Raw genomic sequence first — 15,789 nt, forward strand, 5'->3', positions numbered from 1 at the left:
GGAAATAAAGAGCAACACTCACATTTCGGCTGCAGCCCCCCGGCATGATTTCTGCACAAGGGTCCATTTCTGAACAGAGGCTTCCATCCCCTTTGTATCCTGCTTTGCAAACACAGCTGCAACACAGAGCACATGCACAAAATCAGCCCCAGAACTGTAAGCAGCAACCACCCAGGAAAAGGCTGGCCAGCCGGGGGTGAACCGGCTCCTGGCCAGACATTTGACAGGTTGCCCTTGTGGGCGGAGCCAGTGTACCAAGGTGGTCACAGGCACTTGGAGGGGGGGGTCTGCGGTCAGACATGCCTGGGTGGGAATCCAGGCTCCACCTCTTAGCAGTCGTGTGACCCTGGATGAGCCCCTTAACCTCTGGGAGACTTTGTTTCCTTATCTGGAAAATGAGTCTAAAATCTCCCGCATGACGCTGTGAAGATTAAGTGAGCGAGATAAAGCATGTGGAACATTTAGCAGGTGCCTGCCTGCACTTGCGCCTTGTGAGGCCCGACTTCTGGCAGCTTGTTGCTTTGATGGGGCTGGAATCTGCCCCTAGTTATTATCCGTGGCTCTGGAGAGAACAACTACCATCTCTTCTACGAGACAGTTCTTTTTTTTTTTTTTTAAATTTTATTTATTTATTTGAGAGAGAGAGAGAGCACAGAGGACAGGAGCTGAGGGAGAGGGAGAGAGAATCTCAAGCAGACTTCCCGCTGAGTGTGGAGCCCGAAGATGCAGGGCTCGATCTCATGACCCTGAGATCATGACCTGAGCCAAAATCAAGAGCTGGCCACTTAACCAACTGAGCCACCCAGGCGCCCCTGGTGCTGGGTGCTTTTACATCCAGTTTTTATGACCTCCACAATTACCCTGCTATGTAGGCAACATCATCCTTATTGTCCTGATGAAGAAAGTGAAGCTCAGTTAAGTAACTTGCCCAAGGTCACACAGTTGGTACGTTGCAAAGCAGGGAGTGCGGCTACTTGAACCCAGCTCAGTCTGAGATTTTCTCCACAAAGGCCACATTGGCAGCTGGAGAAAACAGGCCTTTGTTGGCAAAGAATTGAGATATGGGCTGCATCTACCTGCAGGTGGCACAGTGGCTGGGGGCTGTTTAGGGTGGTGCCCTACAGGCCTACCTTGCTGTCCCATTGCTGTATTCACAGGTGGCGTGGATGTGACAGAACTGCACGTAGGGCCCACAGGCCGAGGTCTGCTTGTGGCAGAACCTCCCCGCAGAGCCTTCTCTGCACGTGCCAGGCAGGCAGGCCCCGTCACTGTCGATCCTGTTATTGCATGTTCCGGAAATGCACAGACATTCTGGAAGAGAAGGAAGAGGGACATTTGGGGGTTGGGGGACAAATGTAGCAATGGGGCACATGGGTCATGGAGGAGAGAGACCCCTTCCCCTCACCCCCCTCTCGTGCCTGTCAGAGCAGAACCTGGGGCTGAGCCAGGGGAGGGCTCTGGAGGCTGGGTCTTAGCTTCTCAAGTGTCTCTCCATGTGCCCGAGACAGTGCTCGGTGAGCTTGACTGTCCTATCAAGGATGGGAAGAACTCAGTCCCAGAAATGCTTTGCATTTATGTGTGCATGGGGTGTGTGTGTGTGAAAGATGCCAAGGAACTCAATCTTCATTTACTTTATGGCTGGAGAGCTTAGTCTGGAAATTTCTCACCTTTCTGGAATCATTAGAAGCGGTTTCTCATGCCAGCATGGCCTCTGACGTGTGGCTTACATACTTGTTCTTTACTCTCTGTCACAGCAAACCAGCGCTAACTGATGGCCAGTATTTGTGCACTGACCTTGTTCTAGGCATCGGGCCGGACTTCAATTGTATCATCTTATTAACAGTCAGCCTCAGAGGGTAGGTACTCTTATCATCCCCATTTCCAGATGAGCAAACTGAGGCCAGAGAGGTGACACACATTGCCTAACTTGCTGCTAAGTTTTCAAACAGGGATTTGAACCCAGGACTTCAGATTCCATGTCTGTTAGTGCCCACGTGCAAACACCATAGGTTAGGGTATTAGCTGGTGTTTCCACATGCCTGTGATCATTTTAAACTTCAGTGGTTTACTTTGCTTTTGATGATAGGTATTTAAAGATTGCAACGTGTGCTTCAGACTCAAGCTCCTATGCACGCGGTAGTGAAAAGAAGGATGCAAAATTTCTTAAAGGCAGGAGGCAAGGATTTGGGGGCTTGGCTATGATCAGAAAGGAAGGCTTCTGCGGTTTTGACCCAGGAGGGCGATAGGAGAGGAATTCATGTGGGTCCTTGCAGCCAACATCCAGGGCAGAGAAGAGAGACACGGTGAGTGGGCCGGAAAAGCATGGCTGGATTTAAAACAAAAAACTTTTCATAAACTTTTAAGCAAGTCAGGACTTCATCTGCAAGGGACAAGGGCACAGAAGGAAGAGGAGGCTCTCCTGCATGGGATGGTGGGCAGCCACAGACCAGGACGAGAGGCGTCGGTGTGGAAACCTCCACGGCTTCCCCTGGCCTCAGCATACTTCCCTGCTGGCCTCATAAAAATACCAATGTTGGCAGGCTTTGGAATAAAACCTTATTTTTGTTTCTCAGAAACCTTGTTTGGCACAAAGAACAGTGGACTAGGATCAGCAGCTCCACCCTGCTGTGTTCCAGTTTCCTGTCCATCTTGAGAGGTAGGTGTGAAGATCAGACCAGGTGAGAGAGAGGAAGGGCTGTGTGCTTTGTAACCAGCAAATGGCATTAGTAGTGATCGTAGTAAGAAGGGCTTCATCTACTGATTTCTTGCTAGGTGGAAGCTCTGTGCTATGGCCCTAAATTATGGTCTAACTTCATCAAAAACCCATGACATGGGTACTATTATCATCTTCGTTTTATAGATGGGGAAAGTAAGACTCAATGAGACTCCTTCTATGGTCACACAGCCTGCCAGTTGCAGAATGGGGATTTAACTTCCAGCTGGCTTGATTCCACAGCCAGCTCTGATCTAGTCATTTTTTTTTCTTTCAAGTTCTAATCCTAGTGTGGAAATATACATCTATATTTATTTCTACATATCTATGTATCTATCTACTTAAATATACACATGTTGCAATCTTAAAAGACATAATGCATTATCTAAGATTAAATAACTGCATTTTTTTTTTTAATGCCTAGTGTTGTGGAACTTTCTGCTTGTTCTCCAAGCTTCCTGACATTTACGTCACTGAACTTAGAATAACGGCAACAGTAACAACAATCACAGATAATAATAAGAGCTAGTGTATTTGTACTGCATTCTACGTGCTAGGCATTGTCCCAAGGCAAGGGCTTTCCATTTATAACTTGCACTAACGTTATGAGGTAATTACTATTATTATCCCCATTTTATAGATGAGGAAACCAAAGTCTAGAGAGGGGGGGAGTCACTTGCCCAAGGTCACACATTTTGCAGAGGGGGGAAGATTATAGAAGGGGATTGCTGGAAGGATAGAGAGTGAGTCTGTGTGTTGCTACTGAGCCCACGGTCAGTTCAGGTTTGTGGGGAAACTTTAAGAGACTGGTTTTCAAACTGTGGTCCCTTGGCCAACAGTGTGGGCATCCCCAGGGAACCGGCTAGAATCACAAGTTCTCCAATAGCACCCCAGGCCCGCTGCCTCAGAAACTCTGCAGTGGGGCCCCACAGTCTGGCGTGGGCTACAGCTTGAGAACCATGTGTTGAGAAATGACCCAGGATGAGGGTATACACCAAGCAAAAGGGCACACAGCCCACAGATGCAGGGATCCTGGCTGAGGAACAGGAGGAAGCTCTGGAAGTGCCACTTACTTTTGTCACACCGAGGTCCATATTTATTGGGATCAGAGCAGAACTGACACTGGGAGCCTTGGAAGCCATCTTGGCAAATGCACGTCCCATTGCCATCGAGGCCATCTGCACACTGCAAGCAATGAGGACAATGAGGTCAATGAGGGCATGAGGACAATGTTCCACCGTAAAGAAGTCCCAGATGCCTTTGTGTCATGGCCTGACTTCTTTGAAGTCAGATTCTCTCTGCTAGACATGGCTCTTTGGGACTCCTCGTGGAAAGTGGAGTCATGTTGGTAACAGGTAGGATGCTAAAACAGGGACAAGCTTGGGGTCCTGAGTCGGGATTTCGAACCTGAAGGGAAGTCATTCAAGGAGGAAGGGTGTCACCATGGTGAACTGGAAAGCTGCAAACAATGCTTGCGGGATGGTGTGATCGGCCACCGACCTTCAGAATGAAGGCTGGACATTCTCTCCAGAGTCTCGCTCGCTCAGCTTCCTGACCTCAGACAACAGCGTTTCCCCCTGCAGTGTAAGACTTCTTGTCTTCCACCTCCCCATTTCAGCTGTTTCAAGGTTGGCTTTGCAAGGATCGCTGTGCACCAGAGTGGGGCATGGGCGACTTCCTGCCACGGGCTGTGGTAGCTAATTCGTACCCGCTTTGCCCTGGTCTTGCCTCAACTCAACCCATTTGTGGTTGCAGTTTTTCCTTCCCCTTGAGAGGGGCATATTTTAGATGTGGGTTTCTTAAATGCACAGATCTATAATTTCCCATGTTAAACACTGCTACTTTTACCTTTGTTTGTTTAGCTTTGGCCTCCAAGCTAGAGGAGTCAAGTTTGGGCCTTTACATTTTACTAGGTTTTGGAGGTGGGTTAATAAAAAGCAGATCACTGGGCAGTGCTTTTTTTTTTTTTTAAGTATCACAGAATCTTCATCCTGAAAGAAATCTTGGAGATCAATGCAGGGGACTCTGTTTTCCTCTCATAGGAGGAAAGTGGGGTCAGAGGGAGCCTCATTGAATTATCCAAGGTCAAGTGGTCAGCAGCAGGAAAGCAGATATCGGAACACTCCCGGACTCCCCCCTCCCCACCCCTGGCCCCAATTCCTTCTGCTACAGATACCTTCTGTTCTTTTAGCAACTGAGCTGTTTCTTTCTTTCTTTCTTTTTTTTAAAAATATTTTATTTATTTATTTGTCAGAGAGAGAGAGAGAGCGCACAAGCAGGGGGAGGGGCAGGTAGAGGGAGAAGCAGGCTCCCTGCTGAGCAAGGATCCCGATGTGGGACTCGGTCCCAGGACCCTGGGATCACGATCTGAGCTGAAGGCAGACGCTTAACCGACTGAGCCACCCAGGTGTCCCGCAACTGATCTGTTTCTTTTACTTTCTGGGAATAGTGACTGGCACTGTAACACTTCTTGGTTTAGTGGTTTTAAAAATTGCTTTTCCACTTGACTTAGGACAGGTCAAGCTCAGTACTCATGAAACAGTTTGTATCACCTGGCCATTCCCCGAGCACGGATTCGAGAAGCCTCCAGGACACTGGTTGCAGTCAGGCCCGTAGAAACCTTTGCAGCACTTTGGTATCTGAGAACAAAACGCGTGTTGCCTTTTGTGCCAATTCCTCAAAGGAGATACATTTTAATCTCCGTTATTGTAATAAACAGCATTAGCTCCCCGTTATGGGCTCGACTTCATCTGCAGATGATGGCACGGCTGGTGCTCAGCCATCTGCTCACCACACGTGTACTGAGCGCCAACCACGGGTGCCAAGCCGGCTCTGGCACCGCGAGAACAAGACATGAAGGCTTGCGCTCATGGAGCCCACCCTCTGTGTCGTCAGGAAGAGACTGTCAAGGATGGTAAGAGACAGGTTGGACACGCGGCAGTGGCCGGTCCATGGTGGGGTGGAGGGGGAGCATCAAGAGGGTGGGCTCTCTGTTAAGAGCCAGAGGGAACCACAGGAGGGATGGATGCAGGGAAGGGGGCGACCCGGACCCCACGGAGGGAGTTCACTCTGCCATTCCCCTGCAGGAAGACATGGCCAAGGCCCCACCGGCACCCTGTCACCTCACAGATGCTGAGGCCCCAGAGTGTGGCCTCGGAGCTCGGCCCTGCCAGCCTCACCTGAACGGTGGCATTGCAGTATCGGGCACAGCCACTCTTCAGGCTCCTTATTCTGCCAGTGTAGACACATCTGTGTGTGAAGAGTGTCTGGAAGAAAGCCAATGGGAAAAATGCGTTGAGTCTGCATTTTGAGGTCCTCTGGGCATTGCTCGGCTTCGTACACTCGACAACCTACTTCCGTTTCCCTTTGACATCAGGCAAGAGCACCAGAACACTCCAGCTCACGTGGCTCTCTGTCAGAGCTTCGTCACCTTCTTTCCTTGTTGGTAGAACACAGGCTGGGATTGGCACAAGTCAGGGCACATTTATCTTTACCTCCCCTCTCTTGCCATAGCAGACTTTGCCGGTTGACTGGGGAACACTCTCCTGTTCATCCTCGATGTGACTTAGCCTCCTCTTCCAATCAATAGCCATCCCCAAGCTCCTTCTACATAGAAAATTTTGGAGACAGTAGAGAGTCTCTCTCTAGTTTGTAGACAGATCCACCAAACAAATTAGTGATGGTCAGAGCTTTTCTCATAGGAGTTGTGTGTATATATATGTGCACGGAGGAAAGACTTAAGTGCAACTTTCCATTCTCTAACCCCTGGTGCCCGATCATAATTATTTAGAGCTGCCATTTATCAAGAGTCCACTAGGGTCAGATGCACTGCACATATAGGGTCATCAATCTTCAACTCCTTCCCTCTTTTGTAGATGAGGGAACTGAGGCCCTGACAGGTAAATCATTTTTTCTAAAGAGCACCGCTAGTAAGGGGCAGGTCCAGAGAATGGGTCTTACCACATACTAACTTTAGGATATCAGAGGCAAGTCATGTAGTCTCTGTGGGCCTCAACTGCCTCATCTGTGAAATGGGACAATAATGCTGATCTCAAGTTTTATCCTAAGCATTCTGTCCCTGGCTCAAGTTTTATGTTAGGTAAACGTTGATGTGGAGGCACCCCTTCATCTTAGGCTCTTGCTCAAGAAGGTAGTGTTGAGAACTTCATGGGCTGTAAAATCCTAAAATCTGAGCTCTATAAAGGAATTCTGCAGTCATTGAGGAAGGAATGTTCAGTCCCCTTATCAGCTCTCAGGATAATTAAGTAAGTATAGATCATGGGAGCCTGGGAAGGGAAGTTTTGGGGCTTTTTGGGTTCTAACCCATGTATCTAATTCCACCTTCTTTCTTTCTTTCTCTTCTTTACTTGGGCTGTAGCGATGGAGGATCATGGTTCTGCCACGTATTAGCTGTGTGACCTTGTATGAAGCGTTTTATGTTTCCTTACCTTCGTTCCCGGATCACAAGAAGGCTATGACGGTAATATACCTACCTCGTAGGTTTGCTATATAAAGCATTTAGAACAATGTCTTGCACACAGCAATCGTTCTGATGCTAGTCAACATGATTTCCTCTCTTTTCCTCCCTCTCCGTATTCCTTGGTTGACGGCATCCTGTAGGACTCACGGGTGATGTCTTGACTGAGCAAAATAACTATCTGCACACCTGCCCTTATTTAATGTTCATGTTTTGCTTTATTAAATGCTTCTCAGTAGGATTGTGTTAAAGAGCTTATCTCCTTCCTTAGTGACCTATTCTAGTGTTGAATGATACTTCTCGTTGGGATGCTCTTTTTTTTTTTCTTTTTAAAGATTTTATTTATTTATTTGACAGAGACAGAGACAGCGAGAGCGGGAACACAAGCAAGGGGAGTGGGAGAGGGAGAAGCAGGCTTCCCGCCGAGCAGGAAGCCCGATGCGGGGCTCGATCCCAGGACTCTGGGACCATGACCTGAGCTGAAGGCAGCCGCTTAACGACTGAGCCACGCAGGAGCCCCGGGAGGCTCTTTTTTTAGGACAAAATTATAAGCAGAGATTTCTAACATCAATTTTACCTTGGAGCATTTTGCTTTTGTCACTCATAGAGCACTTGGCATATGAATTCTGGGTTGTTGCAGAACGATCTGTTTTCCCTGTTAGACTACATCTTCTCAACACAAAAACGAAAACGAAACAAAACTACATCTCATTCATCTTTAGGCCGTGGGAACCAGCTCTCAATAGATGTGAGCAGAATTCAGCCGAACTTGAAGAGGGTTTGATGGTCCTAATGTCATTCTCTTGATAGGCCTTGTTTTCTATCTCTGCTTGGGAAAAGCAAGCAGAAGTAAAGTGTGGCAGGATACGCCAGCCCCAAATGGGCCACTTGGCCTAAGGATTGTTCTGAGCTCAAGGCACCCTTGAAAAACAGCAGATACTTCTCCCTCTGACTCTCCTCCCTCTCATGCTCTCTGTCTCTCTCTCTCTCAAATAAATAAATAAAATCTTAAAAAAAAAAAAAGAAAAAGAAAAACAGCAGATAGAAAAGGGACACTCTGACTTCCCCCCGTTTCCTTCTGAAAACAAGAGATAAAACTCCCCTGTGAAAGATGCCCTCCCTGTACCAGGACAAAAGAGACCTCTTGTCACTAGAGACAAGAAGCTAAGCAGAGAAAAAGCTGCACAAATGGACCTTGTTAAAATAACTCTGAATTGCCTCTAGCCTCCCTGTACATTTGAGTGACTTTCCCACAATTGCCTCCTTTTATTTAACCTACCACATGAACATTTAGGTTTTGCCATTTCTTTGGGTCTTCGCTTTCTTATGGGCTCTCCCGTGTACACATAAAATCTGTGAACTTTTCTCTTGTGAATCTGTCTAATGTTCATTTAATTCTCAGGCCCAGCCGGAGACCTTAAGATGGTGAAGGCAAAGCTTTGACTCCCCTACACAAACTTAAGAGGGTGAAGTAGAGAAAGAATGAAACTTTACTGAATAGCCACTTGATTTATGTATTGTACGTGGGTTTTTAATCTCTGCTAATCCTCTTATTATTATTACTTACAGACAAAAAAATTTAGTGTAAGAAGGTTAAGCAATGCACCTAGGGTTAATGAGCAAGGATTCAAATGCAGCTCTGTCTACCCTCCCCCATACAGTGGGCTTTCTACCCTCCCCCACATAGTAGGCTAAGAGCCAATCTGACGTTACCCCAGTTGGAATTAATATCTTTTAAGAAGAAAGGTAGAAAAGATGAGAAGCAACACCAGTGGGGTCACTTGGGTGATGTGTGGTTTCATGAAGCCATCACACTTACCGTGGGCTCAGAGTTAGCAGGACATTTGCTCCAATACACCAGAGAACAGCTCACACAGGTGCCCTGGAAGGAAAGACAAGGATCAGTACAGGCATCCCTGTAAGAGGGAGCAGGGGACCACCCTACCTGGCCTCATGCTTCCTTCCTCCAGGGGACCACTCCTGGCCTCCCTCTCCACTCCCTACTGGTGCCTCCCTGGAGAGAAGGAGGGAGGTCAGTGCCCATGCCAGAGGGTTTGGGGGCTGGAACTGAGCTTGCTCAGAGCAGCCGCCTCCTCTCCTTCGTTCAGGGTCAGATCGACTGTCCATCGGCCTGAGGTTTCTGATCGGCTCTCCGCCATGTAGAGGCACCTGTCCCTGAGGAAGCAGTGCAGATTTTCCACCTGTGCTGGAGATGGAGCGTTAGCACTGGGCACAGGCTTGTTCTCCAATTAGCCTAGCAGCAGCGAAGCTGAGCATGGAATCTCCGCCTTTCAGTCTCTGCCCCACCCCCAACCCTGGGCTTCTTGTTTCATTTGAATTCAGGAGCAAGGAGAGGGGTGAGTGCTTCCAAATCTTTCCAGATCAATTTTCTGACCTCTTTTGGGCTCTGTGCTCCAGCAAGTGGACCTTGAAGAATGGTCTCTCAGCCTCCCCTGCCAGTGTCTTAATGGTCTTGGCCAATGCGAGACGCCAGCAGGATGCTGGTGGGTAGGAGGAGGGCAAGATAGAGGTATTTCTTCCCTACATCTCTGCTGGGCACCATCACTATAGCTCCTGATGAATGTCACTTCTTCCATCCTTCCAGCTCTCACTGGGTTCTGTACCTCCTAGCCCTCCCTTCCTCACCTCTTTGGTCCTGGATGGTAAAGATTTCCTGCCATTCCTTCTCCTTGGATGCCCCAGCATAACTCGGTTGTCTCCTTAGCCCTGCCCACCCCTCTGTAGTAGCTTCTTCATTAAAGACTCTTCATTTGAACCATTGGGGTAACTTCTGTTTCCTGTAGGGACCCTAACTAGTACAGAGAATTATTAATTAAACCTCTAAAATCCAAACATACAAGACAAGGCAGCTATGGGTTAAGGCTGGTGCAAATTGAGACTTCTAGACAGTCCCAGCTGCCCTCACTCTGTGCTAGCCTAAATACTTTGCAGAGAATGCATTTGTACTTTTTTAAAAAAGATTTTATTTATTTTTCTGAGACAGTGAGACAGAGCAAGAGAGAGCACAAATGGTGGGGAGGGAGAGAGGGAGAGAGAGAAACAGACTCCCCACTAAGTGGGGAGCCCAACACAGAGCTCGATCCCAGGACCCTAAGATCATGACCTGAGCTGAAGGCAGATGCTTAACTGACTGAGCCACCCAGGTGTCCCAGCATTTGTACTTTTAACAGACCTAACAAAAACTATCCTGAATCATGTAGAGCAGATAGATTTGACTTTAAACCCAGAGAAAATAATAAAAGAAGACTCTATCTTAAGGCAGGTGTTGGGAAGCTCTTTTCTCTATTAAACCAAAATCCTTTGGGCTGTGGCCCAAACCCACATCTAGATTCTTTCCTTTGAGAATTTGGAGAACAAGCTTTTGAGCAACCTGGAACAGAGCAACCCTGCAACAGGCAGGCAGTTAGGGCTGACCTTGTCCCTCCATAGACTTCTTTTCTTGACCTTGAATGGCAGCTGCTTGGGATGGGGAAGCTCTAAAGTCAATAATTAGACTCCTATTGAGTCTTTTTGGCAGAGGCCCTATTTTCCAAAAATCTTTCACCTTTGGAATAGGAGATGAGGCTATTCTCGTCTGGCCTGTTCTGATCTTCACCCCAGCCCAAACCAGGTGATGTACCTGCCCAAACTTTTTTTTTCAAAGAATGAACCAAACAAAAATCACTGGTAGGGACTGGCTGGGAAAGTGACTAGGTTTCAGCCTCTCTTAAAAAGGGGTGCTCAGAATGGAATCAAATCCCCCAGATGGTATATGACTGGCATGGAGAACAGGCACCTGCACAATATCCTAAAACATATCAGAAGAACCAGCCACAGTCCTGTACCAGGTGACCAACCAGCTATTTCCAGCCTTCATGATAAGAAGAGGGATCAATAAATAAAACCTATAAAATGAAACCATTATTCCTTGCTCAATGCCCATATTCCAAGGATATTCCAATCATTGAAGTATTATTGCAGTGTCCTGAAAAGAAAGACCCAGACTGATTACTGCGCTAACTTCGGGGGTATGGTTTCCATGGGAACTGAAAGATCACATGTACAGTAGTGTTGAAATTTGGGGTGCTTTGAATAAAATCAGCTCAGCCAAGGTTGCTGTTGCTATGGAAACAGGAAAGGCCATTAGAAGGTACACAAGCTCATAGGCAAACAGAAAGTTTGGTATTTGAAAAGAAATACAGAAAGAGGGTTGACTGGCGAGGCCAGAGCACCCACCTGAGAAGAAATTCTTTTTTAAGTTTCTTAGAGTAAAGCTATGGGCTTGGAGCAAGGTGGTCCCAGGGGACACAGGCAGGGACTGATCCCACTTCTTCCGGTGTAGTGGGCTGAATAGTGTTCCCCACCAAATTCGTGCTCCCTTGAGTAAGCCTTTGCAAATGTAATTAGTTAAGATGAGGTCATACTAGATTGGGAGGGGTTCTGAATCTAATGGCTGGTATCCTTAACAGAAGTGAGGGGACCCACACAGTGACTAGAGTGGGAAGAAAGCCACGTAAAGACAGAGGCAGAAATTGGAATAATGCAGCTGAGGAATGCCAAGGATTGCCGGGAGGCATCAGAAGCTGGAAGAGGCGAGGAAGGATGCCCCCTCCCAGAGCCTTCAGAGGGAGCACCGCCCTGCTAATACCTTGATTTCAGACCCCTGGCCTCCAGAACTGTGAGAGAATACATTTCTGTTGCTTTAAGCCTCTTCCTTTGTGGTAATTTGTTACAGCTGCTCTGAAAAGCCAATAGATCTGGGAGGCGTCGATCATGGTTATGAGCTAGGACCTCAGGCCTGTCTGCCTCTTCGTGGAGACAGAAACCTGTCTGGAATGAGGCTCCTGGGGTGAGACTCTCCTTGCCAGCTTCCTCAGGAGCGTGAGAGGGAAGGCTTTTGTCTGCCCTGTGGGGCTGTTTGGGGCCCCTCTTTATCTTCCTAGCTTCCTTACCAGTCTCATCTCTCTCTTGCTTTCATCACATCGATGGGGCAGAATCGGCACGATGGAGGGAGGAATGAGGACGCCAGTCAGGGTGTAGATACGGCCGTTTTTGGCAATGACCTCTGTCTCTTCCATGGCCACATCATTTGCCAGAATCTGTCCCTGGAAGGAAGCAGGGACATCTTTCATTCTGTCCTGCAGGACACCAGCCGTCCCCAGGCAGACCTGGGTGTGTGGCCTCCTGTCAGATGGTTGTTACGAGAAGGGCCTAGCTGACAGGAAAAGATGGATTTTTTTTTTAAAGGCTGATTTATTTATTTTAGAGAGAGAGAGAGCACAAGGTGAGGGGACAGAAGGAGAGAAAATGGCAAGCAGGCTCCACGCTCAGCGGGGAATACGACGTGGGGCTTGGTCTCCAGACCCTGAGATCATGGCCTGAGCTGAAACCAAGAGTCAATCGTTTAACTGACTGAGCCCCCAGGGCACCCCAGGGAAAGATGGATGTTAAATGAATTCTTGACAGACACCGGGCAAGGATGTCTCTGCAGAGATGGTCCTTGCAGGTGTGGGGCTGGGAAGGGGGATAACTATTCCAGCTCTATGATATATTTGCTAAGAGACTGTGGGTTAACCATTTTACCTCTCTGTTGGTGAAGCAAAGGTCCATTCATTCAGATACATTTATTGACCCTGTATTATGCTCTGCTTTAGGCGCTGGGGATACATCAGTAAAAAACCCAGACAAGTCCCTGCTTATGTTGTAGGGGAGGGAGTGGAATTGAATAGATTGGCAAAGAATTCTGACCTCCTTTCCCCCCAAATCTGCTCCACTTGTGGTATTAAAGGCAACTCCATCCTTCTGGTGGCCCAAGTCAGAAGCTCAGGATACTTCTTCCTCTAATCCATCAGCAGATTCTCCTGGGGCTTCCTTCAAAATGCTATCAGAATGCAACCACTTCTTCCCATAGCCTTGCTACCACCCTGGTCTGAGTCACCATCATTCTTCTCTGGGTTATTACAGTCAGCTTCTAACTAGCCTCCCGGAATGGATGTCTGATCATGTCACTCCATGGCTCAAAATCCCCCATGGCTCCTCATCTCATTTAAAGTAAGAGTTCTTAGGCCATGCGTGACCTGACCCCACTTCTCCTTCTCCCTCCCACTGCCTTGACCTCTCCTACCTCTCTTCCTCCATTCCCTCTGTTCCAGCCACGATGACCTTGCTGTTCCTCAACCAGGTCAGGCATATGCTCCCTTCTTTGTGCCTTTCTTTGCTCTCTCTCTCTGGAATGCTCTTTCCCCCAGATATTCATGTTGCTTGCTTGTTTCTTCATTTCCTTCAGGCCTTTGCTCAGATGTTTTCTTCTTCATGAGGATTTCTTGGGCATTTTATTTAAAATGTCAGCTTTATCCTTGCTTTATATCCCCCTTCTTTGTTTGTTTGCCTTAGCACATACTACTTTCTAATATTTGCTGTGTTTTACTTATTTAATTTGTTTACTATCTTCCTATTTATTAGAATGAAAGTTGCATGCAACCAGGGACTTTTCTCTATTTGCTCATTGGTCTACATTTAAGACCCAGAATGGTGTCTGGCCCATAGTGGGCACTCAATAGATAAAGAAAAGATGCATCATCATTATCATCACCATAAAGAGTGAATCAACGGGAGATATAATCTGCATGCTGTCAGACTTTTGCTGATATTAGCCCAGGGAATTAGCTGAATAACACTGCCTTCACTGAGTTTCTTAAATAAGTCATGTTCCCTCCCACCACAGGGCCTTTGCACATGTTCTCCCTTCTGTCTGGAACTCTCCTCTACTCATCTCTGCTGCAATTCCCTGTACTCATCCTTTGAAACTTGTCTAAAGCATCGCTTCCTCACTGAGGACCTCTAGAATGCCCAGCCTCCTCTTATTGTAAACTCTCATTATAATTATAATTGCACTTATTATAATTGTAATGAAATAATTAGCTGGTCATTAATTAGCTGCTCGAAGTCTGTTTTCTTTGCTAGAATGTAAGCCGGTCTTCTTCATTGCTTTATCCTGAGCATCTAGTTCAGAGTCTCACACCCGCAGCTGCTCAGCAAATAAATGAGATCATGAAATGCAAGAAATAACACATGAAGGAAGTAATCATCAAGATCGTAAGCCTGGGAGTTAGGGTATAGGGAGGATAACCTGGTGAACAATCATAAGCAGAGCAAAAATGCATGTGAGTCACAACAGCAGCAGTAGAATTTTTTCACCTACGTTGTTGGTTGTGTTGAACTGTATGATCTGGTTGGCCAGGCTCCTAATGTGTGGGATCACAATGAGAGAAGCCACTTCCAGCTGCAAAGAGAAGAGAACAGCACAGACATTTTTGAGCAATGCCTAGAGCCCTGCTTTTGTAAAGTTCTCACTGGAAAAAATAGCCTGGAAGTCTAGGAAATAAATAATGGGAGGTCTGATGTCATCAGTTTTGTGGCTTTGAGGGTTTCTTTGATAACAGGCTCATTATTCATTGCTTAGGGTATGCCCAGAGCTACAGATAAAGAACAATTGTCATGGATTTTCTAGCACTGTAATAATGGAATTTAAGATGAGGTCAGATATGTGGAAAGCAGGAAAAAATAGGGCAGGAAAGTGGGGCCAACCTGAGTCAATGGGACAATGTGGTATCTGACGAGTTCCAGAAGCTTCCGAGATCCCTGCAATGGAATAAAAATACTTCTTTAGTCATTGCAGAAAATACAACTTTCCCCCCTTTTGTGGGAACTTCCTCCAATGACTTTGGATGCATAATCAAGAAAAGTCAATGCCCATAATCTCTTCATTGGGAAGTGCAGGATGAGAAAAACCCCATCCTCAAGGAGCTGACATTCACCAAATTTCTCTTTTGTGGCAGGAACTGTTCTGAAAGCATTATATGCACATTTTATCTAATTTTCTTAAAAGCCTTGTGAGGGAGGGACCACTATTGGCTCATTTTATGTGTGATAACACCAAGTTTTAAAGACACCACCGAGGTCACAAAGCTAAGTTAGGATAATAAGCCTAAGAAGTTCTCAGTCACTCTGTTCCATTACTTCTCTGAATGTCTAAAGCTACATTCTGGAATTTCTAAGACAGCCTCAGTTGAGGATTCTGTTTCACTTTCCCCATAAATAAATGTCTGCTTGTCAGACCATGTGCTGGTTATTTAGGAATTTACACAATCCTTCTTAGGAATATCTGGGCAGGACACTCTCCCCTTCTGAGCCGCCATGGTCCATGGTCATCTCTCCTTCAAAGCCCTTTCCACGATTTCTCATGCTTCAGAAGCATAGTAGCGGTGGAGGAAAAAGAGAGTCTTGGGACTTCCAGTGGGATGAGCAGTCCCCGTAGGGGTGCCCTGGGGAGAGCGTACAGAGGTGAGGACCGCAGGGAACTACTCTCTGGGGACCAGCGGCCGTGGGGGTCTGCGATCTCCCAGCAGAATCAGAGCCGGGGGCTACAAGCTCAGAGCCCTTGAGTTCAGCTTTGTAAGTTGCACAGCCGTGGTTCCTCTGGCTTGGACGGGAGGAGGATCACAGATCAAGATCATAGTCACCTCCCAGAGGTTGACATTTTAGGGACATGTCCCAACAGCGAGAAGTCCCTGGTTGAAAGAGCCCAGATGAATCTGAG

The 15,789-nt window shown here is 47.1% G+C and overlaps 1 protein-coding gene across 1 annotated transcript in view; it reads right to left on the bottom strand.

Annotated features, from left to right (window-relative positions):
- STAB2 (stabilin 2) overlaps window positions 1–15,789 on the bottom strand; it is a 144,726-nt gene that overhangs the window by 78,008 nt on the left and 50,929 nt on the right. Inside the window, exons 16-24 of the mRNA XM_034987711.1 lie at window positions 14,778–14,831; window positions 14,392–14,472; window positions 12,143–12,295; window positions 9,010–9,072; window positions 5,893–5,979; window positions 5,266–5,352; window positions 3,787–3,898; window positions 1,131–1,311; window positions 23–116 (exon numbers count right to left, since the gene is read on the bottom strand). Of these exons, the coding sequence (XP_034843602.1) occupies window positions 23–116; window positions 1,131–1,311; window positions 3,787–3,898; window positions 5,266–5,352; window positions 5,893–5,979; window positions 9,010–9,072; window positions 12,143–12,295; window positions 14,392–14,472; window positions 14,778–14,831 (912 nt within the window). The remainder of the gene's footprint in view (window positions 1–22; window positions 117–1,130; window positions 1,312–3,786; window positions 3,899–5,265; window positions 5,353–5,892; window positions 5,980–9,009; window positions 9,073–12,142; window positions 12,296–14,391; window positions 14,473–14,777; window positions 14,832–15,789) is intronic.

This window comes from Mirounga leonina, unplaced genomic scaffold (genome assembly GCF_011800145.1).
Source record: "Mirounga leonina isolate KUSES-001 unplaced genomic scaffold, KU_Mleo_1.0 Mir_418, whole genome shotgun sequence".
Classification (NCBI taxonomy): domain Eukaryota; kingdom Metazoa; phylum Chordata; class Mammalia; order Carnivora; family Phocidae; genus Mirounga; species Mirounga leonina.